The 23,967-nt window shown below is 49.5% G+C and overlaps 1 protein-coding gene across 4 annotated transcripts in view; it reads right to left on the reverse strand.

Moving 5' to 3' along the window:
- The window catches only part of LOC142572797 (sodium- and chloride-dependent betaine transporter-like), a 108,412-nt gene that overhangs the window by 79,209 nt on the left and 5,236 nt on the right, over positions 1-23,967 (reverse strand). For all 4 annotated transcript variants that reach the window (XM_075682159.1, XM_075682158.1, XM_075682157.1 and 1 more), the window contains exons 3-5: positions 23,589-23,713; positions 21,551-21,663; positions 16,212-16,340 (exon numbers count right to left, since the gene is read on the reverse strand). In XM_075682159.1, coding sequence (XP_075538274.1) covers positions 16,212-16,340; positions 21,551-21,663; positions 23,589-23,713 — 367 coding nt within the window. The remainder of the gene's footprint in view (positions 1-16,211; positions 16,341-21,550; positions 21,664-23,588; positions 23,714-23,967) is intronic.

Genomic DNA, 23,967 nt, shown 5'->3' on the forward strand with positions numbered 1-23,967 from the left:
GTCTGAAATTTTGCGAACGTTGCGCGCCCTCTCAATAAGCTCCTCAACAGAGACGCTGCATTCATTTGGGGCCCTGAGCAAGCTGGTGCTTTCACCGAGCTGATTGGGCTGCTTACATCCCCGCCCATTCTCGCTCACTTTGATGCGTGAGCTACAACAGAAGTTGCTCATTGAAATTTATACAGCCGATAACACTACGAACCATACTTGATCTATTGTTTAATACTTTGGTATCGCTATAAATGCTTAGCCTTTTGCGCGAACTACGACTTTATTAACAAATATGATTCGGCTGGCAGACAGCCACGACCAGTTATATCACTAAATATAGTGTACCCGATGCCAAATACTAAACACTTTGCACCTCGCGCATACGGCGCGAAGACGATGTCATTTCTTTGAAGCCCCAAAACATGTTCTGAAACCCCTAATTTTTTGCTTTCCAGCCAAATTGGACTGCGGTCTCAATACATCATCCATTCAGTAATTGACACGACTGCTAGGTGATTAAAAACAAACATCCTTCTTGTGACCATTTTCTACATATAAGCATTTTTACCGACTCGGCTCTTCAGCTCAGTGAGTCGTTGGTACATCGGTGAAGCGAAAACACGAAGCGGAGTTGGAGCAGACGGTGATGACGACGTTGTGCCAAAGGAGAGTGGGCGTATAGCGGCGATCAGCAGTAGAGGCTTCGGACGGAACGTTCTATATGTATACATGTATACTATAGCTGCGCGGGGAAGAGCTTTGGAGTGGTCGTGCAGAATTTGAGAAATAATATCGATGTGTGGGCGTCCAACGACTATGACAGTGAATAATACCGTGACCAATGCTCAAGCAGCGGAAACGCATTGATTTGTCGACCATTGTGCGCCACTCAGACGGGTTCAGGTAACGGCAATTAAAAGGTGGGCTGCGTTAAGGCAATGGCTGTCTGAACCATTCCGACGCCGGGGCGATTGACAGCTACAGAAAAGAAGGCGGAACGATTCATGTTTGGCAACTTCTTGGCGAACTACGGCCCGGATCAAGGATACTGTTGCTGCGAGCTTCTCCCGCGGTGTTGACTGAGGTGAGGTATAGGTGTGGCAAAGCGGTTTCAAGTTCGCGACGTACAATGCTAGCCATACGTTGTCGTACACGCTGCTTGCTGGCTGGAGTGGTCATCACAGGAAGACGTTACAGCAGTTATTGCGAAGGCACGAAAACTCAGGGACGACGCGTTGGAACTCGGCTACTTCGAAGCGGTGAACTTCCTTTATGACGACGTCAACAGTACAGATGTACAATACCAGTCTTCCGCAATGCATTCGAAAATGTGACCTACTTTGTCAGACACGGACATATCTGTGTCAACTTTGTGACAAAGACCGAGGTCGTCTTGAATGTAGGAGATGCTCGAGTGCGTTTTTAGTAGTCTGGGCACGGTTGGCAAGCTGCTTCTTGGCGGCAAGTTGCCGACCAGACGGGTTGCTCACTATAAGCTTCACTTAAACAGGTCCCAGCTAGTAAGCCTGTGCTCGTGTGTTTAGGAGCTAGTGTGCCGGGTTTCGTTCAGGCAGAAAATAACATTGGCAAGCATTATGACAGGGTCTCATTTATTCAAATTCCTGACGCGCTCGTTGCATGCTTGAATCTCAGTGCCGCGACGAAGCCGGTGAATGTACAAGTAACATCCGTGTGATTCCACACATTTCCTAAAAAACAAACTTCATGAATGACCTAGCTTTCTTTTTTGGCTTTTTCGTAAAACCATAAAAACAGGCAGATAGCCTTTTTGAGAACCTCTTGTTGGATTAAACGCCTCGCCGTAAAATATGGCAGGATTGCCCTAAGGGCGATGCCTCGACAGCGATAGCGTGGTTCAGCGTTGCACTTGGACTTATCGGCAGCTATTCTAGTTTACACGCAGGTGCGACGAGTTGGTTCGAAGCAACACGCAAGGCAACTACCGCTGGTCGGAAGGAACTGCGCCATGAGATGATTGTCCAGGTGGTGCTGCAGCAACCCGGCGCGTCCCAACGTAAGTGTGAAGAGGAGCGCTGCCAGTGGCGTAGGCATTGCATCTCGATGATGCACGAGATGAGAGAGCTCTGTTTCATAAAATGTACTACCAGTACCAAACCCTTCGCTCTCTTTCTGTAGCTCCCCCGTCCTTCATACCGCGTCGCCTCGTTCATGCGTGTATGGAGTTCGTTCTTCACTGCAAAAGTGCAATCTTTTGATATTCATTTCATCCTTATACTTGCAATGAGTGGAATCGGCTGCCACATGGTGTCGTGAGTATTACGGATTAATGCCGTGTTCAGCAGGCTATCACTAACCTCAGTGAACTTGAATATATATCTTAAGGCAACCTTGCACTTGTGTTATTGTTACTATTATTGTTGCGTTACACTTGTAACAATCATTTCTATTATTATTGTTATTGCAGTGTTACCGTCAATAATGTTGTGGTACAGTTGTATTATAATCGTTTTTCTGATACTTTGCACGGGTGATTTTAAACGAAAAATCCTTTGTGAAATTGTTTGTTTGTTTGTTTGTTTGTTTGTTTGTTTGTGTGCATTTGTGTTTAAGTAAAATTTGGCGGCTGAACTGTCGACGTTAGGGATGGCGTCCCGTGAAATATGGCACAACGTTAGCTCGATGCTGACTGTCCATCCCTCTCAGACCAGTGCCAACACCCAGCACCTAAGCAGGAATGCTGGTGTGCTTGTACAGGGTGATAATCTTTAGGCTTTACATAGTTTTTAAAGGTTGCCAGTGCCAGACGGCGTAATTCTGTACCTTGAGCTCAATTATCCAAGGAGGCAAACTTTACTTGTACGAGAAATCGAAGCAAGTTAAACTAGTAATTGACGAAAATTCGCTAACTTCTTGAATAACTCACGTAGGGCACATATCGCAGTTCGCGAATTGTGGCCTGTGAGTTTGCAGTGCGCCGTCAAACTCGCGGAGAAAGTCTACTCTTGTTCCCCTTACTTTTCTTTAACAAAGCGTTTTTTTTTATGCATTGAAGAAGAAAAGTAATTGAGACGGCCATGTTTCTATTCGCACACTTTAGCAATAGATACATCGAAACTGGAATCAGCCCGAAAATTAATTACAGGTGGATACGCGATGCGAACTCACCGGCTGAGATTCATAAATTGCAATATGTGCCGCGAAGTTATTAACTAAGAAGACAGTGAGTGTCTTTGTTAAATAACTGAATATGTGTCTGTATTTCTCGGGCAAGTAATGTTTATTTCCTTGAATAATCCAACTGAAGGACTATAATTCTGTCATGTGCCACAGGCGATCGATGCTTAAAGGATTCTGTAAAACCTAAAAGAAGATCACCCCGTTGTTACGTTTCGCCTACGACGCGCGGTTTAGCCGGCGCGACTGCAACAAAGCGGCAGACATTTTGGCCCGTTCGGCGTCGCCGCTACGCTCCCCGCCAAGCGCGTCCAGGCATGTTCCGATGCCACGTGTCTTCATGTGCGTGTGTGAGTGTATGTGCCATTGTGCCCGACCGAAGCGCTACGAGAGTAGAAGTCACCTTCTCCTCCCAGCCATTGTGCCCGACCGAAGGCGCTACGAGAGTAGAAGTCTCCTTCTCCTCCCAGCCATTGTGCCCGACCGAAGGCGCTACGAGAGTAGGAGTTACCTTCTCCTCCCAGTCTTTGTGCCCGACCAGCGGCGCTACGACAGTATGCGTCACCTTATCCCATTGTACAATCACGTGCTCGTCTATTGAGGGATTCCTTCTTGCCCTCAACTGCGAGAGTATAAAAACAGCTGCCCCGGACGCCAAAAGGAGGGCTCCGATTTCTTCTGTTGAGTAAAGTGCTCTCCCGTCTCTCTACTTCGGTCAACCTGACCGCCAACTCTTTGCGATGTTAAAATAAACAAGTTGTTTTGTTGTTACCAGTCGACTCATGCTTTGCCGGGACCTTCGGATGCTTCCAGTTGTACCCCAGGCCGCCAGGCCAACGCTACCCTTGGGGCTTGCGACCCAGGTGCAACAACGGGCGTCAGCGCCGAGTTCCCAACCGATCGCACCAGCGGTGCGACCACAACAACTCGCGCCAGCGGTGCGATCCAAACAACTGTCTGCCAGCGGTGAGATCGCGACAACGGAGGCCAGCAGCGAAGACATGCAGTTGACTGTATGCTGAACAGCTCAACGACGATCCGGGAGCAGTGCAACGAGCCCTGTGTGATGACTGGTTGCCTGCAGCGGAACGACTGCGCTGGACTCTTGGCTGCGAGGTTTGGTGAGTGCGGGACTTTCTTCTTCTGAGCTTTGCCAGGCTTTTGTTAGTGTCAGAAACAGAGCTGGTAATTGTGGTTGTCGTTGCTGCCGGGCTAGTTTGCGGCAAGACAATAGTAAGCAGTAGAGAAAGCAGCATTCAGAGCAGCCATGGATTTGAAGTCGTTGCGCAAACCGAAATTGCTGGAGCTTGCAAGAGAGTTGGGTCTGGATGTCTCAGACAAACTCAGAAAACCTGAACTGCTAAAGGCTATTCTTGAGTTAGAAGCTGAGGATGACGAGCTGTCGGAATGCCTTGAGACCATTGAGGAGAGGGAGACTGCAAAAAGACAGGAGCGCGAACTTAAAGAACAGAAAGAAAAAGAAGAGCGTGAACGTAAAGAACAGAAAGAGCGAGAGCGACAAGAGCGTGACCGTCAACACGCTTTGGAAATGAAGCGTCTTGAGGTAGAGATGGAACGCGCTCGTAATGGAAGTCAGGCACACGGTGCAGGAGAACGAGTATTGTTCAAAATGACTGACCTGATGCGGCCGTTTAAGCTTGGAGAGGACATTGGTTTGTTCCTGGTTAACTTTGAGCGAACGTGCGAGAAGCAGGGGTTCTCTCGGGAAACGTGGCCACAGCGCTTGCTCACTTTGTTACCCGGCGAGGCGGCCGACGTAGTCGCTCGCTTGGATAGAGAGGAGGCAGAGGATTTCGACAAAGTGAAATCGAGTCTGCTAAAAAAGTACCGGCTGTCAGCGGAGGCGTTCCGTCGGAAGTTTCGGGAAAATGAGAAAGGCAGAAGTGAGTCATACACAGAGTTTGCCTACAGGCTAATGTCAAACATGCAGGAGTGGCTCAAAGAAGAGAAAGCGTTTGGTGACCACGATAAAGTTCTGCAGTGTTTCGGGCTAGAACAGTTTTATAGTCGGTTACCGGAGAACGTGCGCTACTGGGTCTTGGATAGGCCAGACGTTTGTACGGTGGCTAAAGCCGCTGAGCTAGCCGAGGAGTTTGTGACGCGTCGGGCTCGCGGAGCTAAGGACGGTCAAAAGGGTGAATTTGGCTCGAAGTTTGAGAGGCCGAGGTTCACGCCCATGAGATTAAAGGGGGACACGCGTAGTGAGGATGCGAGTGAAAGCAGTCCGACCAAACGTAAAGAGACGGCAGCAGCCAAACGCAGAAAGCGGTTCGAGATGAGGCGAGCGCGCGTGTGTTATACGTGCCAGAAGCCGGGTCACTTTTCGGCGCAGTGTCCGGAAACAACACCAAAAGTTGTGTTTTTTTCATTATGCAGCACTGACGAGAACATGAAGCTTCTCGAGCCTTACATGCGAGACCTCCTCGTGAACGGGAAAGAGTGCCGAGTGCTTCGCGATTCCGCAGCTACAATGGATGTAGTTCACCCGTCTTACGTAGAACCCCATATGTTCACGGGCGAGTGCGCATGGATCAAGCAAGCCGTGGAAGCTCATAGCGTGTGTCTGCCGGTAGCAAAAGTGCTTATTGAAGGACCTTTCGGAGCGCTTGAGACGGAGGCCGCAGTGTCTTCTATGCTGCCCCCCCAGTACCCGTACCTATTTTCAAACAGGTCCGATCACCTCCTGCGCGAGAAGGGGCTTTTGTTTGGTGAGGCTAGCGTTCAGGCCTTAACCAGATCAAAGGTTCGGGAGCTCGCTGCAAAGGCGGTAGTTGCGGGGCCGACGTTGACGAACAATGAAAAAGGGTCAGAGGCGCAGCAAGCTGATATTCAGAGCACGCCCGAACTGAATAAAATTGAGCCTGTAGCGTTGAAGGCGCCAGATACTGGAGAGGAAATGCCCGATAAGGGAAAGTTAGAAGAGCTATCTGCAGATTTGCTCATCGCGCCTACGTCAGACGGACTTAATAGGTTGCTAAAAGTCAGCCGGTCGGCTTTGATAGCCGAGCAAAAGAAGGATGGTAGCCTAGAAAACATACGCTGCAATGTCAAGGAAGGTATCGCCAGGAAAAATGCGCGTTTTGTGGAAAGAGGTGGAGTCCTGTACCGGAAGTATCTAGACCGCAGAGGAGTGGAGTTCGATCAGCTGATCGTTCCACAATGCTATCGTCAGGATCTGTTGCGCTTGACGCACGGGGGTTCGTGGTCCGGACACCTAGGAGTTAAGAAAACTAAGGACCGTCTCTTGCAAGAGTACTATTGGCCAGGGTGTTTTCGGGACGCAGACCATTTCGTGAGGACATGTGACACCTGTCAGCGGGTGGGCAAACCAGGGGACAAATCAAGGGCGCCGTTGAAATTGGTACCTATCATTACGGAGCCTTTTAGACGGCTCGTTATTGATACAGTGGGACCTCTGCCGGTAACAGCCACGGGGTACAGACACATTTTGACTGTGATCTGCCCAGCGACAAAGTTCCCTGAAGCAGTGCCGCTTAAAGAACTCAGCTCAGTTGAGATAGTCAATGCACTACTGTCCATATTTGCGCGAGTTGGTTTTCCTGCGGAAATCCAATCAGATCAGGGCACAGTGTTTACTAGCGCTTTGACGACAACTTTTCTCGAAAGGTGTGGGGTAAAGCTGTCACACAGCTCAGTGTACCACCCACAGTCAAATTCCGTTCAGAAGCTCCACTCCGTCATGAAGCGCGTGTTGAGAGCATTGTGTTTTGAACATCGAACTGACTGGGAGCTGTGTCTGCCTGGGGTGATGTTTGCATTAAGGACCGCGCCGCATGCGGCTACGGGGTTTTCGCCAGCTGAGCTGGTGTACGGTCGCTCGCTTCGGTCTCCGCTTCGCATGCTTCGAGAATCGTGGGAAGGCAGGGGCGACGACCCAGTCGTGGTGGAGTACGTGCTTAAGCTCCTCGAACGCTTAAGAAGGGCACAGGAGTTGTCAGGTGAAGCAATGACAAAGGCCCAGCAGAGGGCCAAGGTTTATTATGATCGGACAGCCAGGGCTCGTCGTTTTGAGGTGGGCGATGAGGTCATGATATTGCGCACATCGCTAAACAACAAACTAGACGTGCAGTGGGAGGGCCCAGCACGAATTGTTCAGAAACTGTCGGACGTTAACTACGTGGTGAGTCTGCCAGGAAAGCGGAAAGCACAGCAAGTTTACCACTGTAATCTGCTCAAACCTTATAGACAAAGGGAAGCAGTGGTGTGCATGATGGTAAACGTTCCTGAAGAGCTTCCGGTCGAGCTTCCGGGACTAGGCTCAGTGACGAACAGGGAAGACACCGATCAAGTCATTAGTGACCTTATCAGTAAAGCACCGCTGTCGCCTGAGCAGAAAACCGAACTACACCAGCTATTACAAGAGTTTCAATGTCTGTTCTCTGAGAGGCCTGGTAGGACTTCTGTACTTACTCATGACATAGAACTTACCTCCCCAGAGCCAGTACGATCCAAGGCGTACCGCGTGTCACCCCGCCAGAACGATATTATGGAGGCTGAGGTAAAGAAAATGCTACAGCTCGGTGTTATTGAGGCAGGTGAGAGTGATTATACCTCCCCTTTGATTTTAGTTGAGGTACCGGGCAAGGAACCTCGTCCTTGCGTCGACTACCGCAGGCTTAATTCCATCACTAAGGATCAAATTTATCCGATCCCTAACATCGAGGAGCGCCTTGAGAAAGTTAGTAGCGCTCAGTTTATTTCCACCCTAGATCTTGTCAGGGGTTATTGGCAGGTTCCACTTACAGAAGAGGCTAGTAGGTATGCGGCGTTCATTTCACCAATGGGAACATTCCGTCCTAAAGTGTTGAGTTTTGGTTTGAAGAACGCGCCATACTGTTTTTCAAGCCTCATGGATAAAGTGTTGCGGGGACAGCAAGAATTCGCTTTACCGTATTTAGACGACGTAGCGATATTCTCCGCATCCTGGTCTGAGCATATGGCACACTTGCGGGCAGTGCTAACCCGCCTGCGCGAAGCGGGCTTGACAATCAAGGCTCCTAAGTGCCAGTTAGCACAGGCCGAGGTTGTCTACCTCGGTCACGTGATTGGTCAGGGTCGTCGCCGCCCCTCTGAAATAAAGGTGGCCGCTGTGCGAGACTTCCCGCAACCGCGCACGAAGACCGATATTCGGTCGTTCTTAGGTGTCGCCGGCTACTATCAGAGGTACATCCCCAGGTACTCTGATATCGCGGCTCCCCTGACGGATGCTCTAAGAAAGACAGAGCCTCAAACAGTCGTCTGGGACGAGACAAAGGAAAGAGCTTTTAGCGCCCTAAAGAGTGCCCTAACAAGCCAGCCTGTGCTACGATCGCCAGACTATACTAAAGGGTTCATTGTTCAGTGCGATGCTAGTGAGCGAGGCATGGGTGTTGTACTGTGCCAACGGGAAAATGGAGAAGTAGAACACCCCGTCCTGTATGCTAGTCGTAAGCTGACCAGTCGTGAGCAGGCGTATAGCGCCACCGAGAAAGAGTGTGCATGTCTCGTGTGGGCCGTTCAGAAATTGTCATGCTATCTAGCCGGCTCGAGGTTTATCATTGAGACGGATCACTGCCCTCTCCGATGGCTGCAGACCATCTCTCCCAAAAATGGCCGCCTCCTGCGCTGGAGCCTCGCTTTGCAACAATATTCCTTTGAGGTGCGTTACAAAAAGGGGAGTCTCAACGGTAACGCCGATGGCTTAAGTCGAAGCCCCTAACGTAGGAATCAGCCTCAAAATTGTTTGTTACTGATGTTTTTCTTCCTGAGGCAGGATTTTTTTAACATATTGCTTTTGTTTAGTGTTTCAAAGTGATTATATGCTTTCTAGTGCACTTTTCCAATTTGTGGACGCGTTCTGAGTGATGCTAGACTACTGTAAGGAACTAGGCAGTGGTAAAAAAAAGGGGAAAGAGCCTGGCAGGGCTTAGTGAGGGTTGTGCCGTGCTTGCTGACTGAGCGGTTGAGTTTCAGCGTAGTTCTAACGCTTGCCGGGAACGAGAACAAAAATGTGAACTCTCCCGAAGTCACTTTGCAGTGTCCTGTGCGAACCTGAACGAGAGAACGAGGCCTTCTCTGTGCGCTGCGCTCAAGAAACGTCGAGGGACGCCCGACTTCGGTTATGAGCATCATCGAGCGACATCCCTCCGGACAGCGGATGCAGTCCCCTGTCCATCGGGATCTCCTTCCCCCGGCGGGGCGGTCTGTTACGTTTCGCCTACGACGCGCGGTTTAGCCGGCGCGACTGCAACCAAGCGGCAGACATTTTGGCCCGTTCGGCGTCGCCGCTACGCTCCCCGCCAAGCGCGTCCAGGCATGTTCCGATGCCACGTGTCTTCATGTGCGTGTGTGAGTGTATGTGCCATTGTGCCCGACCGAAGGCGCTACGAGAGTAGAAGTCACCTTCTCCTCCCAGCCATTGTGCCCGACCGAAGGCGCTACGAGAGTAGAAGTCTCCTTCTCCTCCCAGCCATTGTACCCGACCGAAGGCGCTACGAGAGTAGGAGTTACCTTCTCCTCCCAGTCTTTGTGCCCGACCAGCGGCGCTACGACAGTATGCGTCACCTTATCCCATTGTACAATCACGTGCTCGTCTATTGAGGGATTCCTTCTTGCCCTCAACTGCGAGAGTATAAAAACAGCTGCCCCGGACGCCAAAAGGAGGGCTCCGATTTCTTCTGTTGAGTAAAGTGCTCTCCCGTCTCTCTACTTCGGTCAACCTGACCGCCAACTCTTTGCGATGTTAAATAAACAAGTTGTTTTGTTGTTACCAGTCGACTCATGCTTTGCCGGGACCTTCGGATGCTTCCAGTTGTACCCCAGGCCGCCAGGCCAACGCTACCCTTGGGGCTTGCGACCCAGGTGCAACAACGGGCGTCAGCGCCGAGTTCCCAACCGATCGCACCAGCGGTGCGACCACAACAACTCGCGCCAGCGGTGCCATCCAAACACCGTAAACAAATGCGTGCCCACAACGTTCGTGTTAGCAAAAAAAGGTCGAACGCTCTCCTGGGGAGGCATTCCATGGCGTTCACTTTTGGAGACGCTTTCACTTTCGCGAGAATTCGTGTTCTGAGGCCGCCATCTAGCAGCGGCAGAGCTCCTGCCGGCACAATACCAGGCACGTTGTCTCGGCAATGTTGGCACAGTGCCAGCGATCTCGTCGCTAGAGTTAGGGACTTATTGGCCCGTTTAGTGACAAATTTTTCCTTGGCGCCTGGCGACTTCTTTATCGACATGACAGAACAATAGACAATATAAATCACCTCGAAGTGTTCTTCTCCATGCGCCGCCTTCTTTGACGCAACCAACATGGCGGGCCTCGGGCTAGAATCGCGATTGAAGTACCAAGATGGGGGTCAGCGACATTATTATGGCCACCGTACGTTTCCCCCACCGTCCAAGGTGTCAAAGCGTGTCTCGGCTTTAAGAGGGAAGCAAGCAGGAACGTGGCCATCTCGGTTATGGAAAATGAACTCTGTGGGAAAGCTGCCTTACGGATTCTTCCATATCTTCTATTGGCGACATTTTAGCAACGTCAATGTCAGAAAAGCTGCTCTGTAACGGGCTTACCAGGACGCACTTTAATATCAAAAACTGCAAGTAAGCTGCAGAAATTGCACTCACGACCCAATGGTTGCCTTCACAATGGTGGTCTTCATATCGTAATTGTGATTCACAGCATGGTGGCCCAAACAGGCTTCCACAGAAATGTTGCTCCCAAAATGCGTTTTCCTTTATCCTGTATTTCTTCTTTCTTTCTTTTTCTGATTTTTTACAAAACAGATATCATAGCAAAAACTGCAGAACCTGGAGGTTTTGCAATTTCACTATATACGTTTGATTAGCGAGCCCCATTCGCAGCTGTACAAATAAAAAAAAATTACCGGAACAAATTGCAAAATAAGCCTATGGTGAGGTTTAGAACGCAGTTGGTGCATAATCAGACAGTTAAACTGCAGAAAGGCGGACATGTCGGAGCGGCTAGGCTTGTCCACGCGAATCCCAACGCACCGCTTCCAATTCTGACAGCTTTTGAACAAATCAATACTTCTCGAAGCCTTTAGGCGGATCAAGGGGCAGAAGCGCAGTAGTTGACCAATAAAAGATTACGGCAGAATCATAGTAGTTGATCAATAAAAGATTAAGCAATTCTCATTGCCGTGTTATTGCACAAGATTACGTGCGCATCTAAAAACTTAGTTTTCTTTCCATGAGCGGCGAGAATTACAATATGTGCAGGAATAACGTAATCCAAGCGCCATAATTCTCGTGCTAGGCAATCAAATTGCAACCCATGCTTTTGTTGTTGCTGTTTTGTTGTTGCCCCAAAGTAACAATGCGGCTGCACTGGCCAGGAACGCTGACGCCCAGACACGTGAAACGCGTCCGGAGCTGGTCACGTAAAATCTCGCTAGCCACGTAAAATCTCGCGAAAGCGAAAGTGTCTCCGAACGTGTTCGCCCCAGAAAACCTCACCGAGCTGACTGAACGAAGAGTTTACGGTGCGTTAACGGTGCTTCCTTATTTTTTGCGGACAAACGCACTCCGCGTCTCTGGAGAACATGTAGCCCACCACGCGTGAGCGGCGCATGAGCCGTCGATATAGGGACAGCACGACGACGCCAGCTGCAACGGTGACGGCGTAATCAAACCCGGAGCGCCAGTATACTTACTGTCGCATTAAAGAAACTGAGCAGTTTCGCCAGCAGGGCAAAGCATTGAAGGTGTTTGAAGCAGGCACGTACCCAAGGGGGGGCCCGCCCCCCCCCCTCCCCGCCCACGCCACCACATCTCACACACATTCCTAAAGCGCCGCCAGATCAATGTTGAAACTTTACAGCTATTCGGCGGTCAACATGTTGCTTCCTTTTTCACTCATTTTGTATGGCGGTAGTTATCGGCATCTTTTGAGGTGTGAAGGCCAGTTTCCTCATTGATTCGGTGCCCACGCGATTAACTCAAAATGCATTCATTTGTGGCCACCTTTTCGACGGTCACGCGCTTCGCTGTTGCTTCGTTAGCGCAACCTTCTTCGTTTAGACTGATCCAGGGACCAGAAAAGGGATTCGCGGTTCGTGGTCAGCTGGTCTGTATGCACGTGGAACGAGTTGCGGCGAGAGAAAACGCCAATTGCGTTTAACTTTTCCTTTTGCTTCATTATTTCCTCAAGTAACGGCTCGCCGCGACGCTGACAGATTCTCGGAACCATATACCAGCGATATAGGTTAGGTAAGGCGAAAAATAATATAATGCGAAACAGCGTGCATCATCAAACCCTGCAGTAAACGTTAAATCCATAAGCAACATGAATGTCATCTGTTACCTCGTGTGGTTTTTGCCTAATTTTATAGAGCACTTTTCGTGCAATATTGCCAACTGGAAACAAGAGTCCCAAGGCGTTGAGAAATTAAGCGATCTACTAAGGAATCCATTGTCGGCAACCGAGGCAACAGCGAAACAGGAAGAAAAAGCGAAAGTTAACAAATTTAACCGTTGTTTATGAAAATATTTACAGATCAACATCTTTTTATTTAAAGAGGAAGTAGAGAAAACGCCGCCGAAAGTAGAGAACAATGCTGTGTGTTTTGAAAGACGCTTCTACACTTATCAGTCAAGCCGCCTGATGTAGCCACTTCTCTGCTGTGCTTATGTAAGTGTCTTTCTAAGCTTCCGCGGTGGGCGTAGTACGTCTAGAATTGCAGCATCCTGCGCCCTACGAAGTTGTACTGGACTGGCAGCCACGCATCCTTACGTAACTTCCCAAATAACAAATAACTTAACTTGGTAGACCATAAACGAGGGATCCAAAAAAACTTTGACGGTTCCGCAAATATATATTTCTCTATAGTTCTTCCAGAGCTAATTTTAAAAACGCTGCTATAGTCGGATACAATATAAGTCTGCAGTGAAGCCCCGCCCACGCCCTCATAACCGCCAGCCACTGTTCCTCCGGGAGGCTGCAAATAATTCGTACTTCAAACTTTTTCTGTTACCCAAATAAGGCGGCAAACAAAAAAAGATTAGCGCGTAATTTTATACTTTTGCTTCGCCTATTATAGTGGAATGGCCAAACCCTAATTCTTTATTGAACTAAAATAACATGTTTGCTTTGCTGCAACTATTTATTGTCAAGTTTCACTTTAGTTGGCAGTATAGCTTCTTGAGTAAAACGGGTTCAGCAGTGAAATAAACGGCACCGCAGACTTTTGGAGAGTGAAATGCTCAGACTCCATGCACTTTGTCCATGTCTGTTGCACACCTCATTGCTTCTGCCGATGAAAAGACTCAAGAACAGCAGACCCTCCGGAGGTATCAAGTAGGACGTCATGTTGAAAAGGCCGCATGACGACAATTTTGTTTACTTCTGTGATTGACTGGCGAAGTAAGACAACCCCGCGCGGTTTGTGTGCCTTGGTTGCCAACTGCTGCTTTTTTAATTGTATTCTACTAAAGTACTCTTTATTTTACACTTTGGCTTCTTTACTTGTCCTTGGCAGTGTTCTTCCTGCGCTTCTTTCCTACGTAAGTCCATTTGACGCAGTTCCTTGTTTGCCAAGTAAAGGAGAGGTGTATCGCACAGGGCATACCTGTAAAATACACCTTGGGCGCTATAACCTAGAACTATTCCAAACTTTTCTATTAGAATTCTGCAATCACCCCACCGCGATTGGTCAAAAATTTTTGGACGACCCCCCCCTCACCTGTCTGTCGCGCGACGTCACGAAAACCGCGATAGCTCCCCATCTGATATGACGTGTACACACTGGTTATGCATAATTTGACCGAACAAAACAAAAATAGTTATTTATGATTCGACGCCTTTTCGCCATTAGCCCTCGGCTATTGGTTAAAAGCTTTCGGGCTGCACCTACTTCACCTGCCTCTCACGCGACGTCACAAAAGCGCAAAATCTTACCGCGTGAAAGTGACGTGTACACGTTAAAGATGCATTATTATGCCGAACAAAAGTGAATTTTCTTCTGAATAGCCGCAGGGCTGCCCCGCTACGAAAGAAATAAAAGATGGCTGCCGCCGATCGCTCCCGAACTGGCTATAGCTCACCCGTGCAGGAGAGCATGGTTTACTTGAGCACGCTCCTCACCTCCTGTGAGCCAATTAGATAAGACAAGCCGCACAGTGCAGGTAATGTTATTCGTTTTTCAAGCAAACAAAATTGACCTCCTATGAACGAGGGGAGCATTTGATTGGTTTGTTCAGACAACCCTGAGGGTGACCCTTCGATGCTTTCGTCGGCGGTCACGCAAATTTGACGTCAGGAGATTGGTATAAAAACATATTGGAACAGTTTTACGTTACACGGCCCCTTATTTCATTTCTCTTTTGTGGGTTTACGCGTTTTTATGTCGAATGGTGGACGTTATTCACATTTGTACTAGTAAAGTACCCTCCCCCTCATTTGCATAGAAGTTACCTTAGGCTGCCCCCCCCCCTCCACCCGGAATGAAATCCTGCGTACGTGCTTGGTTTGAAGGTTCATCTCTGTGCTGAAGCTCTTCCGACGGTGTTCTAGCAACACGTGCGGGCGACATGTTGCCACTACGTAGCGCGCGATGCAATAGCTGCCGCGCAACAGAAACAGTGCCCTGGCAGTTGCCAGGAGTCTCACGACGCTAGCATGATGAGCAGTGCCGCCAGCGACGTTGCAAGCTGTCTGGCATATTTGCTGTTGGCGTCCGGCGAGGAATATGCTCCACCACAACTTACATAAGTACGCGTGTCCTTTTTATTGGCGGTGAAATTCCGGCCACCGACCAGGAAAACGAGTGAAACAGCGAAAGGAAGCTCCTTAATATATTTACAGAAAGAAAGCTCCCTCTCTTTTAGACAAGAATCCAAATCGGCGATCATGACATCATGACAAACGAATCATGACGACAACTACAGAAGAAAAACGCACGGGCCACGCACCAATATAAGACGTCTGTAGTTGTGCGAAGGGTGGAATATCATCGATGTGCTTGGCCGTAATGCCAATCGTTGAAATATATTTGAGCCAACATATGGTGCCACCTTGCGATGGATCACTAAACCACTCGAGAATTATGTGACAGATATTTTAAAAAAAGATCTGATTACCCTCATCATTACTGGAGTAATAGACCAATGACAACCAAATTGTCATCAGTCACTCGATTGATGCCAGAAGAGAGAAACCGTACTTGTCCCGTAAAATCGTGTGCGAACCCCTCAGCGAAGAGTTTTCATCTTCAAGTAATCTGCCTTCTAGAGCACCTCGAAGTTGATGGTGTGACGAGGAGCGAAAGCCAAACGTTGGGTTAAAAACACACAGGCAGGATTTAGTTCTGCAAACCGCAGTTTCACCTGCGTTGTGATGGCATGTCAACAAAAGTGTTTTATGCGACCCACAGCTTCGCGCTCATTCTTCAGCTATTATCGTTTTAAAGCAATGCAACCGACTATAAATGATTGTCTAACAATTTATTCAGCAAAAAAAAAAACGTCGTTCGAGCCTAGAACAATTTTTGAGTTGCATACTGGCCGTTCTATATGCATACCGTGACATAACTATTCATTGTTCCTCGACTAGATGTCACGCCCCTCATAGACCCACCTCAACCTTATTTCGCAACACCGTGATTTATCAAAATAAACCAGTGGAATTACCAATCGCTAAAAAAAAACTTCGCAAATCACAGGATCTGCTGAAACAGTATGCCACAGCTGAGACAAGTCCATCATACACACCTTTCATTATATTATTTTTTAATTATCTATGTTCTAGCTCGTCTATGTTGACATACGTGTTTCCACAGCTGCTATTTCCCCTGTACGACTACACAAATAAACCCTGCTCGGGATGTCGCTAGCATATATTTACGAAATCTATTGCTTATTTCTCACACCTTATACTTTTGCACAGTCTGCCTACGAACTTCTTTTGTGTGTGGGTGTGTGCCGAGACTTTCTTCCGCACGCCCATTTTTCGACAAACTATTCGCGCTGATACAGTTGGCTGATATGCGGGATGCTGCAATACGCAGCTCGCGCGAGTTCAGCACCTGAAAAGTGAAGGGCACCGCTAGAGCGAAGCCGGCGACGCACGCAACCAGCGCAGTCAGTGTTGGGCGGCTGCGCAGCGCTGGGTAGTTGTCCTTCAGGCTGCCGAGGAAACCTCCGACCAGGCAGGTCTGCGCACGTCAGAAAGAGAGCCCCGAGAGTGTGCGAAGCGCTCAGGGTTGAGCAGAAGGTGCTGCGAAGGAATCGGCTAAAATAAGGGAGGCTTTCATGAAAGGAAAAATATCCGTCTGCTGATGCCGGCACCATCTGCCGACCTTAACAGCCGCCCCTTCCCACTCCTCCCCTTTCTTTCCCGTTTTCCTGCAGACACGCATTAAAGCACATTCTTTCTTAAGCGGCAGCTTTAGCTCCGGCCCAACTCCGACGCGGCCTATTCAAATACACGTAAAACGCAGAAACGTTATTCTGAGATATCCCCTCGACCGATTTTAATGAAATTTGTAGCATTTGAGAGAGAAAGTTTAATTCCAGGGACTGTTAGAAGCGGAATTTCGATTTAGGGCCCGAATTCTTCTTAAAAAAGATTTTAAAATATTCGGCCGTTTGAAAAAAATTGAAGCTCACAGTTTGCAAATTGATAGCTCTGCATCAAGAACCGATATCGCGGTTTTGTAAACGACATCCATTAGATCACTCAAAGCGGACAAATTCGATATGTCATTTTACATCTTACGTGAATTTGTTACTTTGATTACAAGAGTTCTGCAAAAGCTGTATTTCCATATTCCCAAATTTTTTTATATTCATGTGTGACATGAATTACATGCAAGTCACATAATTGTATTATCATTTTTTGTTGTTGAGTCACAGAGTTGCAAACTTGATAGTTTGGTTTTCTGAAAATTTTTAATTTTTGCCAATTTTTAATAAAACATTGACGACATAACTGAAAAATTCGAAACAAACAGCCACTAGATTTTAAGCTTTTCTTTTAAATGCAACACACCTCGTCAAATTTGGTGCAGCGGTTGCCGAGAAAAACGAATTCTCCTTTTACATGTATTTAGATAGGAGCACCCGAGCTAAAGCTTCCTCTTAAGTAGACATTTTATCGATGAAACAAGTCTCTTATTAACGTCTTGCGAGCATGTCTAATTCTTCAGTCCTGGAAGATGATATTGTTAAGGATGTTCAATTGTCACTCTCTGCCATACGAATTTCGCAGTCACTTTTTTTTTTTTGAAAGTTGCGTGCTTGCGTTATTTCTATTTGGCAATAGCAAACGTAGTACTAATTGTGTAAGCTAGTCATCCTGCTCTTGCGCGCTTAGCGACTTCTCCAATATTGTAGTTGCTTTCTCAGCATAATTGGATATGCCAGATGCTCTTTCTATAGCTGCACCAAATTTTAAAAGAAAATTGCATATGACACCTAACGTAATTCTGACCGTTGAGCTAAATTACTCGATGAGGCCGCCATTATTTCTACGAGAAATCAAAATAAACCTTAGTGTAATTAACATAATAGTACGAATCAATTGTTTAATTCATTATTTACGGCACATGTTAAAGTTTACGACCTGTGTCCGGTGATTTCACAAGGCATATCTGCTTGAAACGAATTCTCGGAGCTACACTACACCAGTTTTGAGGCATTATTTACAAAGGGTCCGATGAAATGTAATGGCGTTGCAGTTATACTTGTGTTTCAATGTATCAAACAGCGTATTCTTAATTAAAATTAAGTGGAACAACACGGCATCTTTACCACGAATTTGACGGTGCGTAACCCGAAACCGGTGCCATCCTAATAATTCGTTCCAGGTCTACATGCCTTGGATACTCACTAGTTACAATACGTAGACTGAAATATATGTCGTAAAGCAAATCACTGAAGTATTAATTAGTGTACATATCTTAATTATTCAATTGGGCATTTTTATTTCTCTTCCGAAGAATGATCGCCCCATCGAGTTATTTAGCCCAAAGGTTGGAATTACTCTATTTGCTGCAGACATTTAAAGGTTTGGTACAGATAAAAATAAAAGATAAAGAACACGCTATACGAAAGATGATGAGCTTTCACATACCTGACACAGTTCCTGTCGTGCTTAAACATAAGGTAAGGGCTCCACAATCTGGGAAGCAGTCTGTTAAACGTGCGAGAACTAACGTCATTCAGCGAACGCAAGAATACCAGGCCAACAGAGATGGAAACAAAATCGCCGAGCGAAAGCAAACTTCGCAGAAACAAAACAGCGTGGAAGGAGATTCATCTGCCCGCGCTGAGGACAGGAACATAGTCATCGTTGCATTAGTAGTTGATATTGTTGTCGTCGTACCAGAACTACCTTACATGGACCCTTGCGAAGCCCAGGCAACATTTTAAGAAATGTTGCGACGTAGTGCTGCACTTCTGGGTGTCAAGCGTACGAATGTCCATTCTATCGGACTCGCTGCGCAACATACTGCCATGGACTAAATAGCATGGTCAAAGGAATGGACTTACAAAGCAAAGACAACACAAAGTGTAACTATATGCATTCGCTTGATCGCGAACGCAATCACAAGGACCTCCATGCCACCCTACGTGACACCCGCACACCGAGTTGCGTAGGTCCCGTGATCTGTTGCTGATGCAAGGGCGAGCATGTGAGAGTCAGCTGAGAAGGCTGATGCCTCGCTGCGAGATGTCTTCCTGTGTGCTCAATGTGGGAGCTCACGTGATCTGCCGAGCTTCGGAGGCATGGCACAGTGCAATGGTAAAGAGTGCGACAACGTGGAACGTCCTCTTTGTGACACGCGCGCTCATAACGCCAGCATTGTCATCGCGACTCCTCGCCGTCTGAGAATCAACTCTGACGTGTTTTTGGTCCCGTATTTATACGTGTTTTACGTGTTTTACGCGTTTTACGTGTTTACGGTATTTTATGCGTTTTGCTCGCGTAACTGCCCGCGTATTTATTTCTAAAGCGATTGTTTACTGGAATCGATACTGACCACTCAACTGGCCTTACTGAGACGTTTCCGGGCACTCGAAGCGAGCGGTCGCATCGCCCCTCGCTCCGACGACTACAGCTCGCCCGCCACCTCTCGCGCGCGTACGTCTCCGCATTCGATCTCGCTTACGAGCGCAGCCCTTTTCAGGGCTCAAACGACAGACAGAGGCCCCATCTCATGGGCGACCCTCCGAAGAAGCAGCAGAGGAAGAGGCCGACGAAGCAAACTCCTGACTGCACCGATGGCCCGGCGTCCAGATGAGCCCTGCAGCTCCACCCACGTGGCCGGCAGTCACGCTCCGGCAGATCGCCTCCTGCCTTACGTTGGAAGCGCGGGCTGAAAGCTCGTACGCTACGCGCACTCTCGACGGACTCAACGAGCTCCGCGTCGTCATGCACGCCTCCTCAAGTGAGCACGACACCATCCACGCGCGCCCCATCTGCGCTGGATACTCCCTTCCGCGCATTTCCCTTTGATGCGCCGAAAACTACTGCCAGCGACCACCACGCCGCGCCGTCCGCCTCAACGGACACCACCGCGGAGGCCCCCACATCGGCGGCCTCCACCGACGACAGTGCGAGCTGCCCGTCGACAGGCGACACCGACGAGAGCGCCGGCACCTTCTACTTGCCAACCGCAAGCATGATTGGCTCCGACTCTACGTCCTCCCGCAATGACGCGACTGCCTCACTCGAGGCAAGTCCTATCCGCCCGGAGAGCCCCTTGCTTTCGTCGCCGGAGGCCTGCTCGTCGCCTCCGCTCAACACCGCAGAGTCCACCGCACCAGACGAGGGTCCGTGCGCGACGGCGGTGGTGCCTCCCGGCGCTCTCGAGGATGCCGCCGACGGCCCCGCTTCCAACCACAGCCGGCCGAGAACGCAAACCCCAGTTCCTGAGGGAACAGGGCAGCACTTCATCAGAAACTCTCCGCTGCCGCTCGCGGCCGCTAAGGACTCGCAAGCCTGCCAGCCCGCAGCGGAAAAGCCGAAAAACGCCGCAAGAAGACGACGCCGATTCCGACAGTTCGTCGACTTTGAGCCGCTTTCTCCACCCGTTGACAGCGGGGTCGCTCACGATACCGCCGTCACGTTCCTCTACCGGCCCATCGTGCGCAGAGCCACGTTCCTGGCTCTCTCGCGAGACAGTGTCGCCGCTCAGCTATCCGCCGTGCCGGGCGCGAGGCGCGTTCGTGTCAACTTCCGTCGCAACGTGGTGGCTGTGGACGTGACACGCGGTGCCGACTCGGCGCCCCTTCTCGAGGTGTGCGTCATTGGTGACGTGGCAGTGCGCTCGAAGGCACTGCACAGCAACTCCTGTGTGGGTGTCATTTATGGGGTCGACCCTTCTTTCGACGCCCGCACAGTGAAAGAAAACCTGGAGGCACCCGTCGCGGTGCTGTCATGCTCGCGGAGTGGCGCAAGCGTCACCGTCACGTTCGTCAGGAGCGTCGTGCCTCCGAACGTGCGGCTTTTCAAGCAGCTGCGCGCCGTTCGTGCCCTCCCCCGACCACTTCAGTGCGACTGCTGCGGCGTTTTCGGCCACGCCGGCGCCACCTGTTTCCGCGACGCCCGCTGCCTCCGCTGCGGTGACTCGCATCCTACAGGAAACTGCCCCGCGGAGAAGCCACGCTGCGTCAATTGCGGTGGTCGACACCCTTCGACAGAGCCGAGCTGTCCCGTGTGGCAGCGCGAGAGGAAGGCGGCCGTGTTGTTGTCTTCGTCTGAGCGGCCCCTTTCGAGGAAAAAAGCGCTTGAGCTGGCCGATGCCACATCGTACGAGCAGCATACAGCCGCTCCGTCGACGCCTACTCGCACCCCGCAGGGCCGATCATACAGTGACGCCCTGCGTGGCCGCAACACCCAGACGGCCGCTCCTGAGCCGTTACGCGGTCTACAAACCGCTCCGAGCAGCGACCCCAGGGACGCACTCATAGCCGCTCTCGCGGCTGCACTCCGTGCCCTGCTGGTCCAATGCCCAGCCATCGACAGCAACGTGCGACAGATGTGCGACGCGGCTCTCGCCGCGCAGGAAGCTCTGCTTCACCACGACTAGGCGCGCCACCGCGCCCCATAAGCGAAGGCCACCAACTTGCCCACGCGCGCTGTTCGGGCCGCCGCCGCCGCGTCTCTTTCACCCTTCTTTCAGTTCCCTCTCCCTCTTGTGCAGCGCGGTTGAGGTGTCCTCATCTGAGAGACAGTTACTTAGCTGCACTTTACCCAATTTTTTCCTCCCACCAACAAGAATCTCTATCTCCATGCAATAATCTTTCACGTTGCTTTCTTTGTCAACGCATCGCCCTTCGAGTCGAAACTACAACTACTTTTTCCACGCTGCAGTGTGCATCAGAAAGTATAACGGTGACTTGCAAAGAATTCACATACCTCGCTTCCGAATGTGACGACGAAGACCATCAGGTAGAAGGGAAAACACCATAGCCGCTGGAGGTAGCGTGAGCTGGTGGTCTCCGGGAAGCCGACGAAAGTGTAGCTTATGCCTGCGTCGAAGCGTGAAATATTAGTCACCCGATAGGCAGCCTCTATCCACCGACAGTTCTTATCGAACATTAAACAGCGATAAAGTGGAGGGGTAGGGAGAGGGGGAAGGCAGGCGGGCAGGGGGGGGGGGTGAAATTCGACGCAAGGCAAAGTGCTATAGCGTTGTAAAAGTGGGACTAACTAGCGCAGCATCGTTTGTCGTATCGTAGCTGCAGCTGCGGCAATTTCTTCTAGCCCTCCGTGGTTGCTTAGTGTCTATGGTGTTTGGCTTCTAAGCCCGAGGTCGCGGGATTGAATCCCGGCCACGGCAGCCGCATTTTGATAGGGATGACATGTAAAGACGCTCGTGTACCGCCCATTGGGCGCGCATCACAGAAACCCAACTGGTCAAAATTAATCCGGCGCTGTCCCCTACGCCGTCTGTCATGGGCCCGGGTCTTCCCTCGGGACGTTAACCTCCACGAATCAAGCAAATCTTTTCAAGCGCTCAGTTACGCCACCCCTTCCCGCATTTGAAAAGGTCTGCGGATGAGGAGGTTCACAGTGAGCTAAAATAGTGTAGTGAAAAACATCCTTTGTAGTTATACTCTTTGATTGTCATTGTCAACATCGGAGATGGAAATCGTCAAGGAGGCAAAGTGATCGCCGTGCTCTCCAGCGGTTCACCAAGGTCGCCTGTTCTTAACTCAGAGGAAGCGGAATATCAAGGTAACTATTGTTTTCACCTGCGTGTCTTTCTTGTTTTGTTGTTGTTTTATTTTTTCTTTGGACGAGAATCTACATTTAAATAATCTGTACCGAAAAGACAAATTAGCCTCAAACTCATTTGGCCCCCGCTCATGAAATTCTCAGACCTAACCCCCCCCCCCCCCCAGATATTTTTGGTTTCGCGAGAGACACGAGAAAGCTCGAAACCCTATGACGCCCTATTAGGGAGTCACTAAAGAGAAAAGGCTGTACCGGTAGATTCGTCTCGTGAAATGACATTTACGCTATTTTAGTGGATGCAGAAGTAAGGCAAGAGCGAAGGTCACGTCACACTCCAAAGGACACCATAGGTCTTGGTTACGAGTGCTCAAAGTTAAGACTATATTATAGTAAGCAAAATAGAAGGTTGAACAAGTTAACATTCATAGTCGTGGCCTGCGTCCTCCTACAGAATGAATGAATGAATGAATTTCTTTATTTACGAGGCTGGGTATTGTGGCTTACGCTGTGGGATTACAGGAGCTCGGATATAAAAACGGGTGGGTTGGTAACGAAAAGGCTGGTGATTATTGCCCGTCAGGTGCCTCAACGTGGGCGTTAATACAGTATGAAGAGCAGACTAGACGGAACAACATCACAAAATATATCTATGAGACGTAGAGAACAATGATACGTGCATAACCAGGAAGTTACGTAATGGCGTCGTCAGAGTGGCTCACCCTGAATAGAAATTAAAATAAAGAGCAGCAGATCGAACGAGTTGGAATCTATATAGAGCGATGTTTTGTGTGAGTGTATAAAGAGTCAAAACATGAGTTTGTGTTTGTTGAATGTCCGCAGAACATGACACAGAAGGCTTTAAGGTATTGTAAAGAGGCTAATGCAATGCCGCCGCTAGTGCCGCAGATGCACGAAGCCGAGCGCCATCTGGTAGTGGTGCAAGGAGCCCAGCGGCGGTGACGTCACGCGCGTCTTCCGCTGTGATTGGTTGGACTATTCGGCAGGAGAACAGCCACACCGCAGCAGCCGCGATTACGAAAACCCGGCGAGATTCGCAAAGCTTCGCCTAAAAAAAAAAATTCTCACGCAAGTATTTCCTGCAATGATGTTATTTGTATTGAAGCTACGTCGGTAGAGTCGCAGAGCGGTAACCGACCAGTTTGAATAGGTCCTTAACGCGTGACTATAGCGAGTCACTGAGATAAAGCGCACGCACCTTGTGTGACCAAGTCGCCGATCTCAATGTGGAACGAGTGGGCCAGGTTGCCGTAGAGACCGAACACGAACAGTGCACCCATCAGGCAATACGCCAAGTCCAGCAGGCAGACCTTCACTACATGTCTATCGTGGTGAAATCGAGAACGGAGCACGTGAAAAACTACGCCACATTATTCATTCCAGCAACACATGGGATGAACGCATAAGCTTTTTTGTCTGCCACCCTTGGCGGTATTCCGCGACGCATGACCTACCTACAGGGTAGATCATTTGAGTATCACAAACGGCGCTTTCGGGATGCCGTGCGTATACGCTGCTACTCCGAAGGCTGCGTTATGCGTTATAAGTATATACCCTTCCGGGCCCGTATTCACAGC

This window comes from Dermacentor variabilis, chromosome 2, assembly GCF_050947875.1.
Source record: "Dermacentor variabilis isolate Ectoservices chromosome 2, ASM5094787v1, whole genome shotgun sequence".
In the NCBI taxonomy this organism is placed as follows: domain Eukaryota; kingdom Metazoa; phylum Arthropoda; class Arachnida; order Ixodida; family Ixodidae; genus Dermacentor; species Dermacentor variabilis.